At 32.6% G+C, this 16,857-nt stretch overlaps 1 protein-coding gene across 1 annotated transcript; it reads left to right on the forward strand.

Annotated features, from left to right (window-relative positions):
* The first annotated feature begins 2 nt into the window (after positions 1–2).
* On the forward strand, positions 3–15,310 carry LOC133194064 (ADP-ribosylation factor-like protein 5B). Its single transcript, XM_061330009.1, has 6 exons — positions 3–257; positions 2,877–2,937; positions 6,605–6,752; positions 7,439–7,522; positions 11,004–11,155; positions 11,536–15,310. The coding sequence occupies exons 1-6, from the start codon at positions 212–214 to the stop codon at positions 11,582–11,584; spliced, it is 540 nt and encodes a 179-aa protein (XP_061185993.1). The 5' UTR covers positions 3–211; the 3' UTR covers positions 11,585–15,310.
* Positions 15,311–16,857: the final 1,547 nt, after the last annotated feature.

Raw genomic sequence — 16,857 nt, forward strand, 5'->3', positions numbered from 1 at the left:
TAGTAGTTGATGTCAGTCACGAACAATCAGCTGTTGTGTACATTTCTTGGAAGATAGAAACTTATTTTCGTTTAATATATGTAATTTTGTAACCATTTGTTATATATTTTTGAAATAATGTGACCCTAGGGTGTTATTTTACGTTTTATACCGATTCCAGTGAAGAGGGAATCTCCGGTCTATTTTTAGAAACCCCATTCCAAACTTAACAATGGGGTTACTTTTTTCGAGATTGTGGAGTTTATTTACAAATGAAGGTATGTTTTTTTTAAATTGATACTATTTTCATTAACACAATTTTGATTTAGATGCAATTTTTGAAGTCCTTTGATGTAAGTTGTTTATACCCCATCTGTCTTCATGAAAGTTTTTAAGGTCTTCAGGTATATTCCCCTTAGAGAAGTTGACAGGCTTTAGCCAACAGTGCATCCATGGATGTAGGCTAAAGCCTGTCCACTTCTCTAAAGAGAATATGTCTTCAGGGAATGGATTTATGTATATTGTCGCATACTTTTTCAGTTTTGGACACTTTTCAATTGCAAATTGCATGAACACTTTTCACATTATTTTATGTCTGAAGTTTTCTTGGATTTCATCAATTTGATCTTATGCTGAACTTCTGAAAGATCACAGATATATACATGTAGTGTTATATGGACATGTGACTTCAATCTTTCCGAAAGACATCGGTTGGACCTGACTGATGTACAGTGCCTATCGATCTAGTCTATTAATTAATGCATCATTTTTTTTTACACCAGGCCAGTTTTGAGTTTTACTATTCTGACATGGTGTCATATAAATGTTTCTTTTAAGAAAAATGATCACACAAATCATAAATGAGTGACTTGTGATAAAAATCGCTTGAACCGTAAGATTTCCTTGGTTCTGTATTTTCACATTTTTCACTTTCCTACATAAGGTTTTTCAGTTTGACAAACTTTGGTTAGGTCCTGTAATTGTTCCTAGAGTGCACAGGACCAAATGGCCTGTTGAGTGTTGACCCAAAAAACTTTTGCAGATTCCTCTTCTAATTTCCAAATTTGTGCTTGTGTGTTTGATTAACACCACTGCAATTTATGTTGATATTAAACATGTTAAAAAAAATTGTGTTTGCATGTAATATATGACATCAGTATATATCATGTATATTGATCATTACACAATGTATACAATCATTACACAATGTACATGTATACATGTACAACACCTATAGTGACAACACAACTTAGATCACTGTCTCAGTTTGTCTATGCACTCGTCCACCCCCAAATTTGTATCTACGATACAGAACCCGTCTCATTCTCTAAATAATACTTAAAACTATTCTATCCTACATACAATAGTTCATATGTTATATTCAAGCATTTCTTTTATTTCAGCAAAAACTTATGATAAAATTTCAAATACTAGATGTATTCTGGTGTACAAATGAATGTATATATATAACTGTACTTGTTATGTGTGTACATGAACCATGTAATATTGCAAGGTAGACTAATTGTCAGTCATGAATACATCTTATAAATTAGTGTACAAGCTTACACTCAAATGATAAAACTACAATTCATATGAAATTAACACATTGTCATCATGAAGAAAATTCCTCTATTGTTTTGAAATGAAAAAAAGTATTAATTTTAAGGATCAGAATATATTGTGAGTCTTGTATATGTGCTATAGGCTTTTGATGCTATATAAATGGCAAATTAAATTATCTATTTGTCATCAAAATTAAAATTTAAATATTCTAAGTCATATATACATATAATCATGTATTGGGTGATATTTAATCACCATTTTTTCTTTGATTATTAGTTATATATATAATATCTCATACTTGGAGATCTGATTATTTTTTTCAATAATGAATGAAAATCAATCAGTGTTCATGCATAGATAATGCATCAAGTCCTAGGAAATCCATCTTCAACAGGTCACGAACCATAAAATGTGTGTCTGACAAGTAATTAGCATAATTATAGTTACAGGTATTGTGTTTCCATGATCAGCTGAGTGGGCTTGACTTCAACTTTTGATTGATAAGTTTAGATCTACAGTTCAAAAATTTATAGGTACCAACATGTGTAAAATGATGGTTGTTCTTCTTTTCCCACCTTTAACCAAAAAAAGTAGAATCATGCTGCATGTAAATGGTATTTTAAAGGTTATTATTCAGGACTGCTCAATTTTTTGTATGTGCAGATAAAACATATTATTATATATATCTTTTTACATATATCTGTTATAAAAAAAATTGTATATATCTGTTATAAAAAAAAATTGTACAATTTGGCTACATGTATCAGGCCCGTAGGAAGCAATTTCAGTTTGGGGGGGGGGGGGGGGAACAGCCATACATTTTCAGTTGAGGGGGCACTATCAACTACCAAAAATTTCTTGACAAGCAAAAAAAAAAAAAAAAGGTCATCAGACATTTTTATTGAGGGGGCACAGGCATATAGTATCTATGTTTTCTATAGTAGTCTGTATATCGGCAAAATTATTGGGCACGCCCCCCCCCCCCTGCCCCCCTGGTTCCTACGGCCATGTGTATTATTTACTTCTTAAGACTTCAGTTTAGACATTAAAATCTGAAGTAATGATGATACACATTTATGCATATGTTACACAAATTGGAAAACATACCGTTAGATGTTTCAATGAACATGTTGAATGTGATGAATATGATACAGCTATGCTGTGCTGGTGTTATTGGCACCATGCATATATAGGGCAATGTTTTCCATTTGCTATGAGTGATTGTTGACAGTTGCTCATGTATTTATGGTGCAGTACTCCAAAAAAGACCTTTAGCTGCATGATGTGTCACCAAAAACAGATAATATTAAATCAGTACTTTTCTGCTATTGTAGAACACAAAGTCATCATTGTGGGACTGGACAATGCTGGGAAGACTACCATCCTGTATCAATTGTAAGTTATTTTTTGTACTAAATATGCGGTTTGAAAGTATGCATGTACTAAACATTAAATAGGTAGACTTGGAGTTTATACATTATTTTTTACTGCCAGGGATTTTTTTTTTTGATTTCTAAAGAAAAAATCATAAATTTATGGAGGTCAATTAAATGAAAGAACAGGAAAGTTCACAAAATGTCTATTGTTACATAATCACCTTCAGTAAAGTCTTGTAATGTTTTTGGCTGTGGATATCGGCTTGGATAACTCAGTGGGTAGTGCACCTGACTAGTGATGCAAGGGTCCCAGGTTTGATTCCCAGTCCAGCCATACATTTCTCCTTTCCTGTTACTTAATTTGGTGCCTTTTACCATGTTGACCACCCCTGAACTTGAAGGTAAAAGTCCTGCCAGGGGCAAATAAGAACTTGGGTTGTACGTGTCTTCGAGAGCAAAGACAATTTAAGGAGGGAGGAATGTAATGGTTTGGGCCGTGGATATGGGCCTTTTGTGGATAGCTATGTCGGTAGAGCACCTCTGTAGTGATGCATGGGGCCCAGGTTTGATTCTCGGGCCAACCATATACATTTTCTCCTTTCCTGTTACAGTCTCAACAGTATGCTTTGAAGAATGCATGTACATAACAGTGCCTAAGTGGCAATTCTGCATGGACTTTTTTCCTTCTTGTACATGTGGTACATGCTAAATTGTATTAATGTAATACATGTGCACATGGTGTTGAAAATCACCGTAGACCGAGAGTATTTAATTGACAAATTGTAAGCCTTCAATTGCTAAGCTATTTTAATTATATGTGTTAATTAAATCTGGCATGATAGATGAGTGCATGAGATCTGCTTCTGACAGTATGAAGCATGGAAATCTCATAATGGTACTAAGGCATTGTTGTCCTGGGTTTTGTGTCGTTTTACTCCCACTTTTGTGGAAATAGAAAAAACACAAAACCTGTGGCTTTTGACAATGGACATGATGGATGGTAAAAATAATCATCTCATTAATTTAACATGTGAAAAAAAAAATGTTTTCCATTCTCAAGATATAAAGAAAGCCAATATGTATTACAGTCTGATTTTACTGTCTGATTAAATTATCACACATTAAGCATATGTCAAGTCATACTAAATTCACCTGTGGCCTACAGGTGTATGATAATTATAGATTTATTCCTTTCACCAAGGTGAAATTAGGTGATGATTATTATCAACACTCGATGTATCGTTTACTTGAGATGCTTACATAAATGATATTAAAAGTAATCCGCTATTCATTAGGTGGGAGATGTATGGAGAATTATATTGATTCTGAATGTGGATGATTTAATTTAACACTGTGATTTTCAGATGTAGGGTCTTGTAAAAATCCTAATCTCTCAACATGCTACTTAAGTTTATAATTTTATTTTTTACCTGAGTTTTGTAATATACTAGCTCAGGTCTTTCCTAATCTACCATTACCGGGTACTTTTAATTCCAGGCTGAAATTATGTTTGTACCGGCCAAAATATTCAATGGAGAAAAATTCATTAACATATATATTTAATTAAAATTGCTTCCATAAGGTACCTCCTATATTTGTCAAAATAACACCCGTTTCTAACCTTTTTGAAAGCCCTGCTAGCTATAGAACTGTAGCTTTCTAGGACCAAAAAATGCAGACAGTCATACCAGAGAGCCACATTCCTCCATTGCAAAAACCTTCGATTTACAGGAAGTTTTTTTTTGTATGAGTATTATTTCTTGTAGTATATGCATTCCCTCTGCCTAGAGGAGTGCCGCCTAAAGCATGGTATTTGTTAAATAACATGTATAGTTGAACTTATGTATCTTGAACACCGATATATTGAATACATTGTACCATATGGATATATATGTCAAAGTGATTTAAAAGTCCCAACCACTTATTCTTTAAGTATTTTACCCTCGATATCTCAAATCCTTGCAAATTTCAAAGTTTTTTCTCAGCACTATCAAGTTAGAGATAACGAGGTTTGACTGTATTTTACTCCTACTCTTTATGACTTGATTTACTTTACAAACATTCCCATTACAGCCCTCTATCATGTCTTTGGCCTTGGAAAATCACAGTACTGTAGATCTATACAAGTACTTGTTAATGTGACTAAGTTGTCTTTCCAAACTGCTGAGTTATGACATTCTTGAAATAGTAACAGGTTTATTAACATTTATTATATTAACGTTAACATTTAATTACCAGTTAATTAAGATATTTTGAATATTCATTTAAATAATTTATGATTAAAAGTGCCAGAGATGTAAAAGTGCCATAGACTTTCAGTTCCCCTGCAAATATATACATAAATACATGCATATATATTTAAATTTGGCTTTTTCACACAGAGAGTTCACTTGTGAATAGACATAGATTCATGCATTTTAGGAGAAAAGTACAGTACATGTGCACAGCAATGGGATCAGTTATCTTCATCTCTGTTTGAACTAAGAAGGTCTTTGTTAAAGTTGTTACAAGCTGTAGTATTATTATACACTATACTGGGATTTATTCTGTTTTGTTCAGGTGAAATAATCTTCATAGATCTATCACATTTCTTGCGATGTTGAAAGTACAAGAGCAACAAAATAATCATGTTCTTAATAGCAATCTCCTGTCATCTTGTAGGATATTATGATTTAAAAGATTTAAATGTCCAATATACACTCCTAGATTTTTTAAGTACTATTGAGAAAATGAAAAAGTTTTTGTTATTCAGTAAATACACAATACGCAGGATTCATTTATATCTTATCTATTGTGTCAATTCATCCATTGTGTATACAAGTAATGCGTATCAGTATATATATTTATGAAATTCCCTACTTTTACCTTTAATGCGAGTGCAGAATATAGAAATATGCTACAGTAGTACTTTTATAATTTTCACAGCAGAGGTCAGACAAATGTTTCCTTAAAAAAAAAATCGGAAAAATATTGCACTGGGTGATAATACTAGTGAGGTTTAAAAGGCAAGGTGAATGCGGACAATTACCTTTGAACCAGAAATCTTTTTAAAGAGAAGGCCTACCAACCCTAAACCATGCACAATGTTCTACTGGGTATAATCACCTGCTCTTGGTCCCTTATATGATTGGTCAGGTAAAATCACAGTCTACAAATGTTAAAGAATAGAATGTATGTCAAAAAGAATTGTTGATTTGCCACTGGTTTGGCTATTTATCTTGATTTAAAAGCCCCATGTACACAGTCCCAAAAGCACTTTGTGTCCCTCTCCAGAGTTCATCTTCATAATGATGTCCACTGTGATGGCTTTTGATTTGAGGATTTTGATTTTTTTTTTGACATTACTCATGGGGTTTTAAATTATTAACCCCATACAACTAATAAAACCGAGTAGCACAAGAAATGTCACAAAAATTTGTAGAGTGTCATTTGTAAAATTTTGCAACATTTTATGTTGCCCAATGTGATAAAAAAAAATTATAGCTATCGGATATTAAAGCATTCACATTGACTTAGACCCCTTCTCCTTTTTTATTTCATAATGATGTTGAGTCTTCATGATTAAGTTTACATGTACTTGGTGTTTTGTAACAAAACCCCCTTTTTCATAAACATTAACATGATAATAATTAAAAGATTATTTTGATATTACTGGTAGACACTCTATTTTCTAATCTTAATTTTAGTTTAATGAATGAAGTGGTTCACACATCGCCGACCATTGGTAGTAATGTGGAAGAGGTGATATGGAAGAATATCCACTTCCTGATGTGGGATATTGGAGGCCAGGAAACACTGCGGTCAGCCTGGAACACTTACTATAGCAATGCTCAGGTGAGTATTTTACTATACAAGGGGAGATGTAAAGGAAAGTAAAAACTGATTTTTAAAGGACTATATCTGAAGTTAGAGTGAAGTTTTATCTGCAAAAATGAAAAAGAGAAGATAAATCTATTGTCCTAGCTGCAAAAATAAAAATCTTAAGAACTAGTAGCTTAACAGGAGTTTTGTAAACTTGTAATTAAACTTGTAGTTGTATAATCACGATAATGTGAACAAATAATTTGTTTCTATACCTGAGGATGGATTTGAAATTATCACCTCCCAAAAAAACTCTTGGCACCTGAGGCATTGGTCACAGTTCTTGAGAGACAGTTTCAGTATTAATCCTCAAATACATGCTATGTATATTTTTTTATTTCACTGGATATCACGCATTTCTCAGTGAATCAGATTTCAGTACTTTCAGTACTAGATACATGTAAATATATTGTAAACAAATTGGATTTTGAATTAATTCTTCTTCCTTTACTCTTTGCTATATACATGTAATGTACAAAACCTAGATTTTGTAAAACATGATTTTGTAAAACATTTGTGTAAAATGCTTTGAATTCAAAAATTGCATACATAACTGCATACTTTCAATCTTTATTTCATATAACCACAACAGAATATTCAGACACATGTGAATACTTGTTTAATGCTTAATGACTATTGTTTCTTTTTTCTCTGTACAGTTTGTAATTCTGGTTGTGGATTCCACAGATAGAGAAAGGTTGTCCATCACAAAAGAGGAGCTGTGTAAAATGCTGAACCACGAGGTACGTCACCAAGAGATTTCATTTTTTTTCTCAACTTGATGATAAATCACCTGAAAAACTGAGAATATACATTCCCTCCTCCTTGTTCTTTTAAGTGGTATTTCATGGTCTTGTTTTGAGATTTTTTTGCAAGGGGGGTTATGGGGGGATGGGGGTTATGGACATATAGTTTTTGGTCTGTCCGACAGTCTTTTTATCCACAAAAACTTGAACCTTGCTAATACTTTTAAATGGGTGGTGCTAGGGCTTTTATATTTTACTTGTATGTTTCTTGTGACAAGGCCTTTCTTTGAGTATACCTTTATTTTTGATATCATGACCTTGAAAAACAAAAACTTTGCACATAACTTCTGAATGTGGTTTTTAGAGCTTTCATATTTCACATGCTTACTCCTCTAAGGCGCCTGATTCCACTTCTGGAACTTTTAGGGGTCATGTTTTATGCCCTCTTCACAGATTACATGTAGTACTGTTTGTAGGTGTTTTGAGATTGATCACTGATCGTTATCTTCACCTATTTCCATGTATCAACATTTTTGACCTCTTGATCATGACCTTGTTTGACCTAGACCTTTGACCAGCATCTGAAAAAAAATTAACTTGCCCGTAACTTTTGAACAGTTGGTCTAGGGGTTTCATATTTCATGTGTTCGATGTATTCTTTAGATAAGACCTTTCTAGGGTACAGTACCAACATTTTTTTTTATGGCTTTGACCTTGAAGTTTCACCTATACTTTTGAAAGACTTCAACCTTGGCCACAACTTCTGAATGGTTGGATCTTCATAATTGAAGATATTCATGTTTCACATGTGTGTTCCTTATGACAATACCTTTTTTTTTTGGAAATCAAATTTTTTTTACCTTATGACCTTGACATTGGAGTTTGACTACTTTTGGAATTTTTTTTTTAACTTGACCATTAGTTTGAATGGTTGGTGCTAGAGCTTTCATATTTCACATGTGTATTCCTTGTGATTAAAGAGCTCTTTCTTTGGATACAGACATTTGTCCTCTGGACTTCAACCTAGGTGTTTGATTTACTTTTGGAAAACTTTTAAACTTGGCCATAAGCTGTCATATGGGGGCATCAGTGCTTCACAAACACAGCTCGTTTAATCTCTTATACATATTCACTGTTCATCATGCATTACACATAACTGTTTAAAAAGTCCCCTCATTGCATAAAATACATTTGCAAGTTTTATTACATGTATAGTGTTGAGGAATGTTGAAAGAAAAAAAGTTACATATTTTATTACCTACTTTTTGCCTACTACCCCTTCATGGGCATAAGGTGCCCACGAGATTTCTCCAGTCATTCCATTCTGAGCAATCTATTCCAGTTCTTTACAAGTTTTGTCTATTCTTTTGGTGTCAGCCCCCAGGTCTGTCCATTACCTGTTTTTTAGCCTATCCCCCCCCTCTCTTTCAGTTTGCCTTGGGGGTTCCAGCACAAGACCTTCCTTGTGATGTTAGTACATGTACATGTATTTTGCTTGTGTAGAATGTGCTCTGTCCACCCCAACCTTTAGTTCATTGTCTCCTCTTCAGTTAGGGCTTGTTTTTATGCCCCCGGATCGAAAGATCCCGGGAGTATATTGTTTTTGTCCTGTCTGTCTGTTTGTCTGTTTATCTGTTTGTCTGTTTGTCCGTTTGTCCGTTTGTCTGTTTGTCTGTTTGTCTGTCTGTCTGTTGTCAACTTTAACCTTGCCCATAACTTTTGATTGGTTGGAGCTATGACTTTCATATTTCACATGTGTATTCCTTGTGACAAGACCTTTCTTTGGGTACCATCATATTTGACCTTTTGACCTTGACCTTGGAGTTTGACCTACTTTTGCAAAATTTTATGAGACTTCAACCTTAGCCATAACTTCTGAACAGTTGGTGCTTGGGGTTTCAAACTTCACATGTGTATTCTTTGTGACAAGGCCTTCCTTTGGATATCAACAACTCTGACCTTTTGACCTTGACCTTGGAGTTTGACCTACTTTTGAAAAACTTTAACCTTGGCCATAACTTTTGAACAGTTGGTGCTTAGGGTTTCAAACTTCACATGTGTATTCCTTGTGACAAGACCTTCCTCTGGATATCAACCACTTTGACCCTTTGACCTTGACCTAGGAGTTTGACCTATTTTTGAAAAACTTTAACCTTGGCCATAACTTTTGAATGGTTGGAGCTAGGGCTTTCATACTTCACATATATAATCCTTGCGACAAGACCTTCCTTTGGATACCAACCACCACTTTGACCTTTTGACCTTGATCTAGGAGTTTGACCTACTTTTGAAAAACTTTAACCTTGGCCATAACTTTTGAATGGTTGATGCTAGGGCTTTCATACTTCACATATGTAATCCTTGCGACAAGACCTTCCTTTGGATACCAACCACCACTTTGACCTTTTGACCTTGACCTAGGAGTTTGACCTACTTTTGAAAAACTTTAACCTTGGCCATAACTTTTGAATGGTTGATGCTAGGGCTTTCATACTTCACATATGTAATCCTTGTGACAAGACCTTCCTTTGGATACCAACCACTTTGACCTTGACCTTGACGTTTGACTTTTATTCAAAAAACTTTAACCTTCGTCATAACTTCTGAAGAGTTGTATCTAGGTCTTTCAAATTTCATAGGTGTATTCCTTGAGACAAGACCTTTCTTTGGGTATCAACATTTCTTATCTTTTGGCCTTGATTTTGACTTGCATTTGAAGAAACTTTAACCTTCGCCATAAGCTGCCATACGGGGGCATCAGTGTTTCACAAACACATCTTGTTTTTTCTTTGCCACAGTGTGGTGGTGTTGATTTTGTCAGACCAACTCACATCTCATATACATACAGGTATCATTACTGACTTTATAGATTGACTTACCTGTAATAATTTGATAATTTTTGGGATTTATAGTTTTTGTCCAAATATTACAGGCATATACATATCAGTGAATTCACTTTCCATGTGTTTTTGAGATTTATAATTTAAAAATTCATATTTTTGAACAAATATTTATACTAATTTTTAATACTAAATACATTATTATTTTTTTAAATCCATACAATGTGCATGAGTCAGCAGATATCTTTTCTCTCTCTCTGTTAATTAAAAGAGTGTAGGAGAGCATGCATAGAAAGTGCACAAGATATATTTAGTTCGTGTAACATGTGATAAAAAGGGACTGTACAGTCATGACATATTTATGTAACCTATGTAGGTCATATGCCCTACAGGTGAATTATCTATATATAAATAATGAGGACTGTTTATAGAGTGATAGATGCAAAAATATGCAGATGATTGCATGCATTTGCATAATAAGAATATAGGTGTAGTTGCAAATTACAGGAAAAAGCTAGGTTATTGACTAAAATTCTGAGTTTGAATTTTTGTTTTAAATTTTAATGCATACATGTATACACTTATTTTTTTTAGTTTGAAAAATTTGTTAGTTTTCTTTATACACTATTGTTTTATAGGATCTTAAGAAGGCCGCCATTTTGGTTTTTGCAAACAAGCAAGATATTAAAGGCTCCATGTCAGCTGCCGAGATTTCTCAGCATTTAAATTTAACGTCCATTAAAGACCATCCCTGGCACATACAGGGCTGCTGTGCCCTCTCAGGGGAAGGGTAAGTTATCCTCAGGAGCTGGGGCAGTGTCAGCATTAGAAAAGCAGAACGATTCTTTCATCTATAATTTTTTTTTAATTAATGTGGGGTTTTTTTTCATTTTAAAATTGATCACAGGTTTTTGAGAATGAAAAAAAAAAAATTTTAAAGAAAATAATTGTTTTCAAAGGAAAAAAAAGTGTTTTTGGAGGAAAAAAATTATTTTCGAAAGAAAAAAAAGTTGTTTTCGAAGTAAAAAATGTTTTTGAAGATTAAAAGCAATTTAATTGTCATAGTAAATGAAATCTGCATTATTTTCAGATATCAACTTGTTTTACATACATGTACATTTATGTAGTTAATCATATTATTTTCAGACAATTCCTTTGTTATAATTTTAGGTTGTATCAAGGCCTGGAGTGGATCACAAGTAAACTTAAGGGACGGTGACCTTGGTTGTTACATATAAACACTATACACTGGTTAAAACAAAATATTGGAGGTCAAAGGTCATCAGACAAGGTCATTAGTATTGCTTTATCTATGTGTTCTTGTGTTCCTAGTCTGTTCAGCCCTCAGGAATCCACATTAGAGGGGTTTTTTTTGTAATGATCAGCCCAAATACTTATTGGCATGAGTCATTTTCATGGAACATTGTTAGATAAAGCATTGTTTGATATATACCCTTTGATGATTTTGTTTACACTGAGAATATCTTTTAACATGTTTAAGAGAAGATTCTTTCTGCTTATTTAAAACTTTCATTTAAAAAAAATCTTCCTTTTATATGTTGTATATCATGTATATGGTCAAATCAGATTCATTCTGACTTTAAAGCTGTGATTAATTTAGTTAAAATGTTGTTACAATTTCTTTTAGGCCTTTTTAAATTTATATATTTGAAATTTTAAGTGTTCAGTGCCATTGTAATTTTGTAAATGTGAACTGTATTATCTTTTGAAGAAAGAAATCTGAGCTCATTAAAAGTTGAATGGAAATGGTGCTTGGCATTGCTTTGAATCTGTAACTTTTGTTTTTAATGCCAAATATGTTCATGTCCAGCTACATGTAGCAGTTGTTTTTATTACATTTCAAAATTGTTTTAATGGACAGGATTTTTGAGTAATTTGAAGAAAAACACTACCTCCAAGTAAGGGTAAGGAAATTGCAGCTTCTAGATAAGCAATAGTGCTTTATTAATTATGGGACTCATTTGATGAGGGTCTTAAATTATTTACCTGTAATTCATATGGCTTTGAAATAATAAACAAACAAACAAACAAACAAACCAATAGTATCGTATATGAGAAGAAAATCTCTGCAGACTTGCCCAATGTCTTCACTGCAAGTCTATGATACACATTAGGTGTTCAATAAATTAGAAATATTAACCATAGAATAAGGGTACATTTGTACATTCAAACATTTGTAAAGAAAGTGATAAAAATTGATAAATTTTCATGAATGAATTACAAATTAAATGTATAGTAAACTAATGGCCAATCAAATGAAAATCAACTTTTTATTTGTTGTGTGGCTCCCATTTATAAACTTTCCTAATAAATCAGCTGACTTTAGACAAAAGATAAGTAAATTTAAATGTATCCAATGTAAAAAAGGATTCTCCTCGGAGATTTCATGCCAAAATTTTTTACTTGCAGGAAAACAAATTTCTGGTAAAATGATCATTGCGGGCTCAGCAATCCCCCCCCCCCCCAATTTTACAGGAATATTATAATAAATATCATAATACCTTAATTATAATTTCAAGATTCTACCTTCTTATTTGGATCAATGTTGTTTTCAAGCTAATGTATAAAACTGCAATGTTGCCAAAAATTTACTTTATATGAAAATTATAGATTTATTGCCATTTTTACGTGTACTCTGTGTGGATTTTTATACTTAAATTTTAACTACATGTAATTCAATATGGCAGGCCATGTCTCTGTTAACAAGTAAGATTGATATAAGCATGCTACAAGTAAGACTATACTGTTCATTTTGAGGAAGCTAGCACTCTTGAAATACTCATGAATATGTTGTTTGGACTTTGAGGAAATTGTATATTAAAAAGTTTATCTAGTTTATTTTCAACATAGGGTATCTGCCATATTGTTCAACAACCATGAAGTATCACTGCTATTGACTTTCATTTGGAAAATACATGTGAATAATGTTTCCAATTTCTCTATCTTGGTGTTATATAATGTTAAGAATACTGTATCATTGTAAATTTCTGTATTTTGAATTCTATTTGAAGGGGCAAGTCACTCTAACTGCATATTTGTAAAACTACCATGGAATTAAGACTATTCATTGAGCAGTGTTAAGAGCTTCCATAACAAATGATACAGTGTACTTGTAGATGTAAACAGAAATTATTTAATGATTAATCATGAAACACAGAGGTAAAGTAATGAAAGGTTAATGTTAAACAAAATACAAAGTGCCATAAAATGATGTCTCTCTTCTAACACAGATAATAAAATTTGATTTTTTTTAAATTAATTTTTCTGATAGTTGATGGGGGAAAATTGCATTATACAAGTACATATAATGTTCATTTTTGCATTATATCGCACATTAGGTACCTTGACACTATACCCTTAAGACACAAAGTTGTCCAACACCAGGTTAACTTTGAGAACATATTGTTAAAAATCACAGCATTGTATACTCTTGAAAAGCATTATGTTGATTAACTAAATTTATATATGCATGTAGGATTTTAGCGACTAGTTAGGGCTTTAAGAAGTGAGAATGTTTTGTGATATCCCCTCCCCCATTTTTTCTGATGAATCACAGTTTCTTAAATATGTTATATATAGGTCCCTCACCACTTTTAAACTGTTTTTTTTCACTGCAACTAAGTTCAGATTTCCTTTTAACATGTAATATTTTCATAATTTTAAACTTTATTTTAATATGTCTTGTTTCAGAATGAAAATAATATTGATATAATTTAAGATGCTCAATTTTGACAAAATAAATAGCACTCTTCAGTACTGGGAGATAAGAATAGTCATCTGTAAACATCCTTAATTATACAGTATATCTAAAATCTTGCACATTGTTTATACTGTAATTGTGAATTAAATTGCCCAAATTTTGTTTGAAAGTGGAGTATGGAAGCTATTGTTTTTCGAGATAATGTGTCCATTTAAAGCCAGTACTTTGTTATGCACAATCACTTTTAATTTGTGAATTGTTGTTATTGTTTTTTGCATGGTTCAAATGGTGCAGTGTACTTGTTACGTTTGTACTCATTTTATTCTTTGTTTCAAGTAAGTGGAGTTTGTTTATTCATAAATGATAATTCATGTTTTTATGTAGACCATGACATTTCAGTCTATTTATTTATTAAATTTTTATAACATTATGGAAATGAACAATATAACAGACCTGATTTAATCAGCATTTGAAAATTTTTAATTTTTTGCAAGTGTTCAGAACATGATTTGTATGGCTATCAAATTCAATGATTTAAGCTGGAGTGTCTTAATCTTCACAGTGTTTGACTATTATACACATGCAAAATAAATGTTAAAGAATAAATACAACTATCCTGGTTGTTCTATAAATAGAGGTGTCATGTCTAAAATGAAATTAACAGTTACATTTTTTTTTTGAAAATGTGTATTCAGATCATATTATGAAGGTGTCTGCCAAGTTTCATTGTCTTTTAGGTTGTAAATTTGAAATAAAGTATGATTTTAATTACTAGTAAGTCTTTGAATTCATTGGCTTGATAACATTCTAACATTGTTTTTAAGAAATTATCAGAAATCAAAAATTACCAAAAAAAATCTTAATAAGAACTTTATTTTTCTTAAACAAGCTTGTTGCTTAGTTGATGTCATATAAAAATATGAAAAATATTTATATCTTACAATATTGGGCAAAATTCATCAACTTTATGTCAATCTAGATCAAATAATTCTCATTTATTTCTTGCATTCAGTGCATGATTTTTTTTCCACACTGGAGCTGCACGTACCACAGGAAAGAAAGCATTTTAACAAATGTATATTTTTATATGACAAATATGTACATGCTCTATTGAAAGAAAATGTATATATAATTTGGTGCAAGTTTTGTTTGGGATAGAAGATTATGTATGTACATGTATGCTGGATTGTAAGTTGTATGAGAATAAAAGTTGTGACACATTTACTTGAATTTTTGTTATTATTTAGCTAAATATACATGTACATGTGTATAGCTTTTTTTGTACAGTTCTCATTGGCTGTTCTCTGTACATTAATAATCAATGTTGATTTCCCAGAATTTTGGGTAGTCACTCAGTTTCATCTATTACTTTACATTTTTATCCCCTGCTTTCACTCGAAGTTGGGATTATTAATTTTGATCTGTCCATCCCTCTGTCTGTCTCTCTGTCATTCAGTCTGTGTGAAAAGCTTTTGTTTGCGGATGATATCAAACAAGAGGCCCAAGGGCCTTAACGGTCACCTGAGTATAATAAAACGATTTAGAAGTTAAATACACTGACAGATGAAGCTTTTTTGCCCTAAAGCAAGAGAAGTAGGAAGATCAGGATCAACAAAATAATTAGTCTAGTATTCAGTATCAACTCATAAATTAAGTTCTAATCTGTGCTCCACTTAACACTATCACCATGCAGACTATTAACAAACTATTAGTGCTTCTGTACTATTTTTAAACCCATATTAAGATCTCTAGCATTGACCTCTCTTATGGTCTTTGAAGAACTTTTAATAAGATAAGTTATTTTTGTCTCATTTTTATTTATCTATTACTTACAGGTCTACCTGATTATTAAAACTAAGAAAATACTTTTTGAATTATATGATAAACATTCTTGCATAATTATTTTATTCTATTTACCTTTCAAATACATTATTTACAGTGATTAATTATCAAAAGTGAACGGAAAAGGGGAATAACTTCTCTCAGTAGAATACAAATTAATAGAGCCCTGCCCGGGACTAGAATGCTTAGACAAATGGTCCAGATGTTCAAAAATCTGGTAGAAATACGCTTACTTATATCATTTAAACTTTTACTCAGTTTTCTTCCGATATGCCCAGAAGCAGAGAAGAATTTCACAGGTACAATGCATTTTCACTACAGATTCAACAAAGCCTTACCCTAACACCAGAACCCAAGACCAAGGGTCAAGAAATTTACAGATTTGGAAGAGTTACCCTCATCATCATAACTATGGACTTCAAAGAATTAACACTTTTCCACTATATTATCAAAAGCCCCCCCCCCCCTCATTATGTCAGAACCCCTGACCCTAGGACCACAAGATTTAAAAATTCTGTTCGAAGCTCCCATTTTCATCATAGCTAAGCAATTTATTTATCAGCTCAATGCTAAGGAGCAGACAGGATTAATTAATGATTAATTAATAGAATTAATGCTTTTTCACTATATAATCCATAGAGCCCCCCCCCCCCTCTTCCTCAAGAGCCCCAAAAACTGAAGCCACATATTTAAAAATTTTGGAAGAAGCATCCTTGCCTATCATAATCATGCACTTAGTTTGTTTAAATAATCTCCAGTAGCAGAGAAGATTTTCAAAGAATTAATGCATTTTCACTATATAATCAATAGAGCCCCGCCCTAACACCAGAACCCCTGGCCCTGGGGCCATGAATTTCACAATTTTGGAACTGGCACTCTTGCTCATTAAACTATGTACTTAGTTACTTTTTTTAATACCCAGGAGCACA

This window comes from Saccostrea echinata, unplaced genomic scaffold (genome assembly GCF_033153115.1).
Source record: "Saccostrea echinata isolate AGI-Se365-2 ecotype Australia unplaced genomic scaffold, CSIRO_AGI_Sech_v1 ptg000028l, whole genome shotgun sequence".
Taxonomy (NCBI): Eukaryota; Metazoa; Mollusca; class Bivalvia; order Ostreida; family Ostreidae; genus Saccostrea; species Saccostrea echinata.

Bases quoted from the DNA above. Each gene is read 5' to 3' on its own strand.
- LOC133194064 (XM_061330009.1), top strand. From the start codon at position 212: ATGGGGTTACTTTTTTCGAGATTGTGGAGTTTATTTACAAATGAAG. The intron at 258-2,876 runs GTATGTTTTTTT...CTGCTATTGTAG, and splicing joins GAGTTTATTTACAAATGAAG to AACACAAAGTCATCATTGTG. The intron at 6,753-7,438 runs GTGAGTATTTTA...TTCTCTGTACAG, and splicing joins CTTACTATAGCAATGCTCAG to TTTGTAATTCTGGTTGTGGA.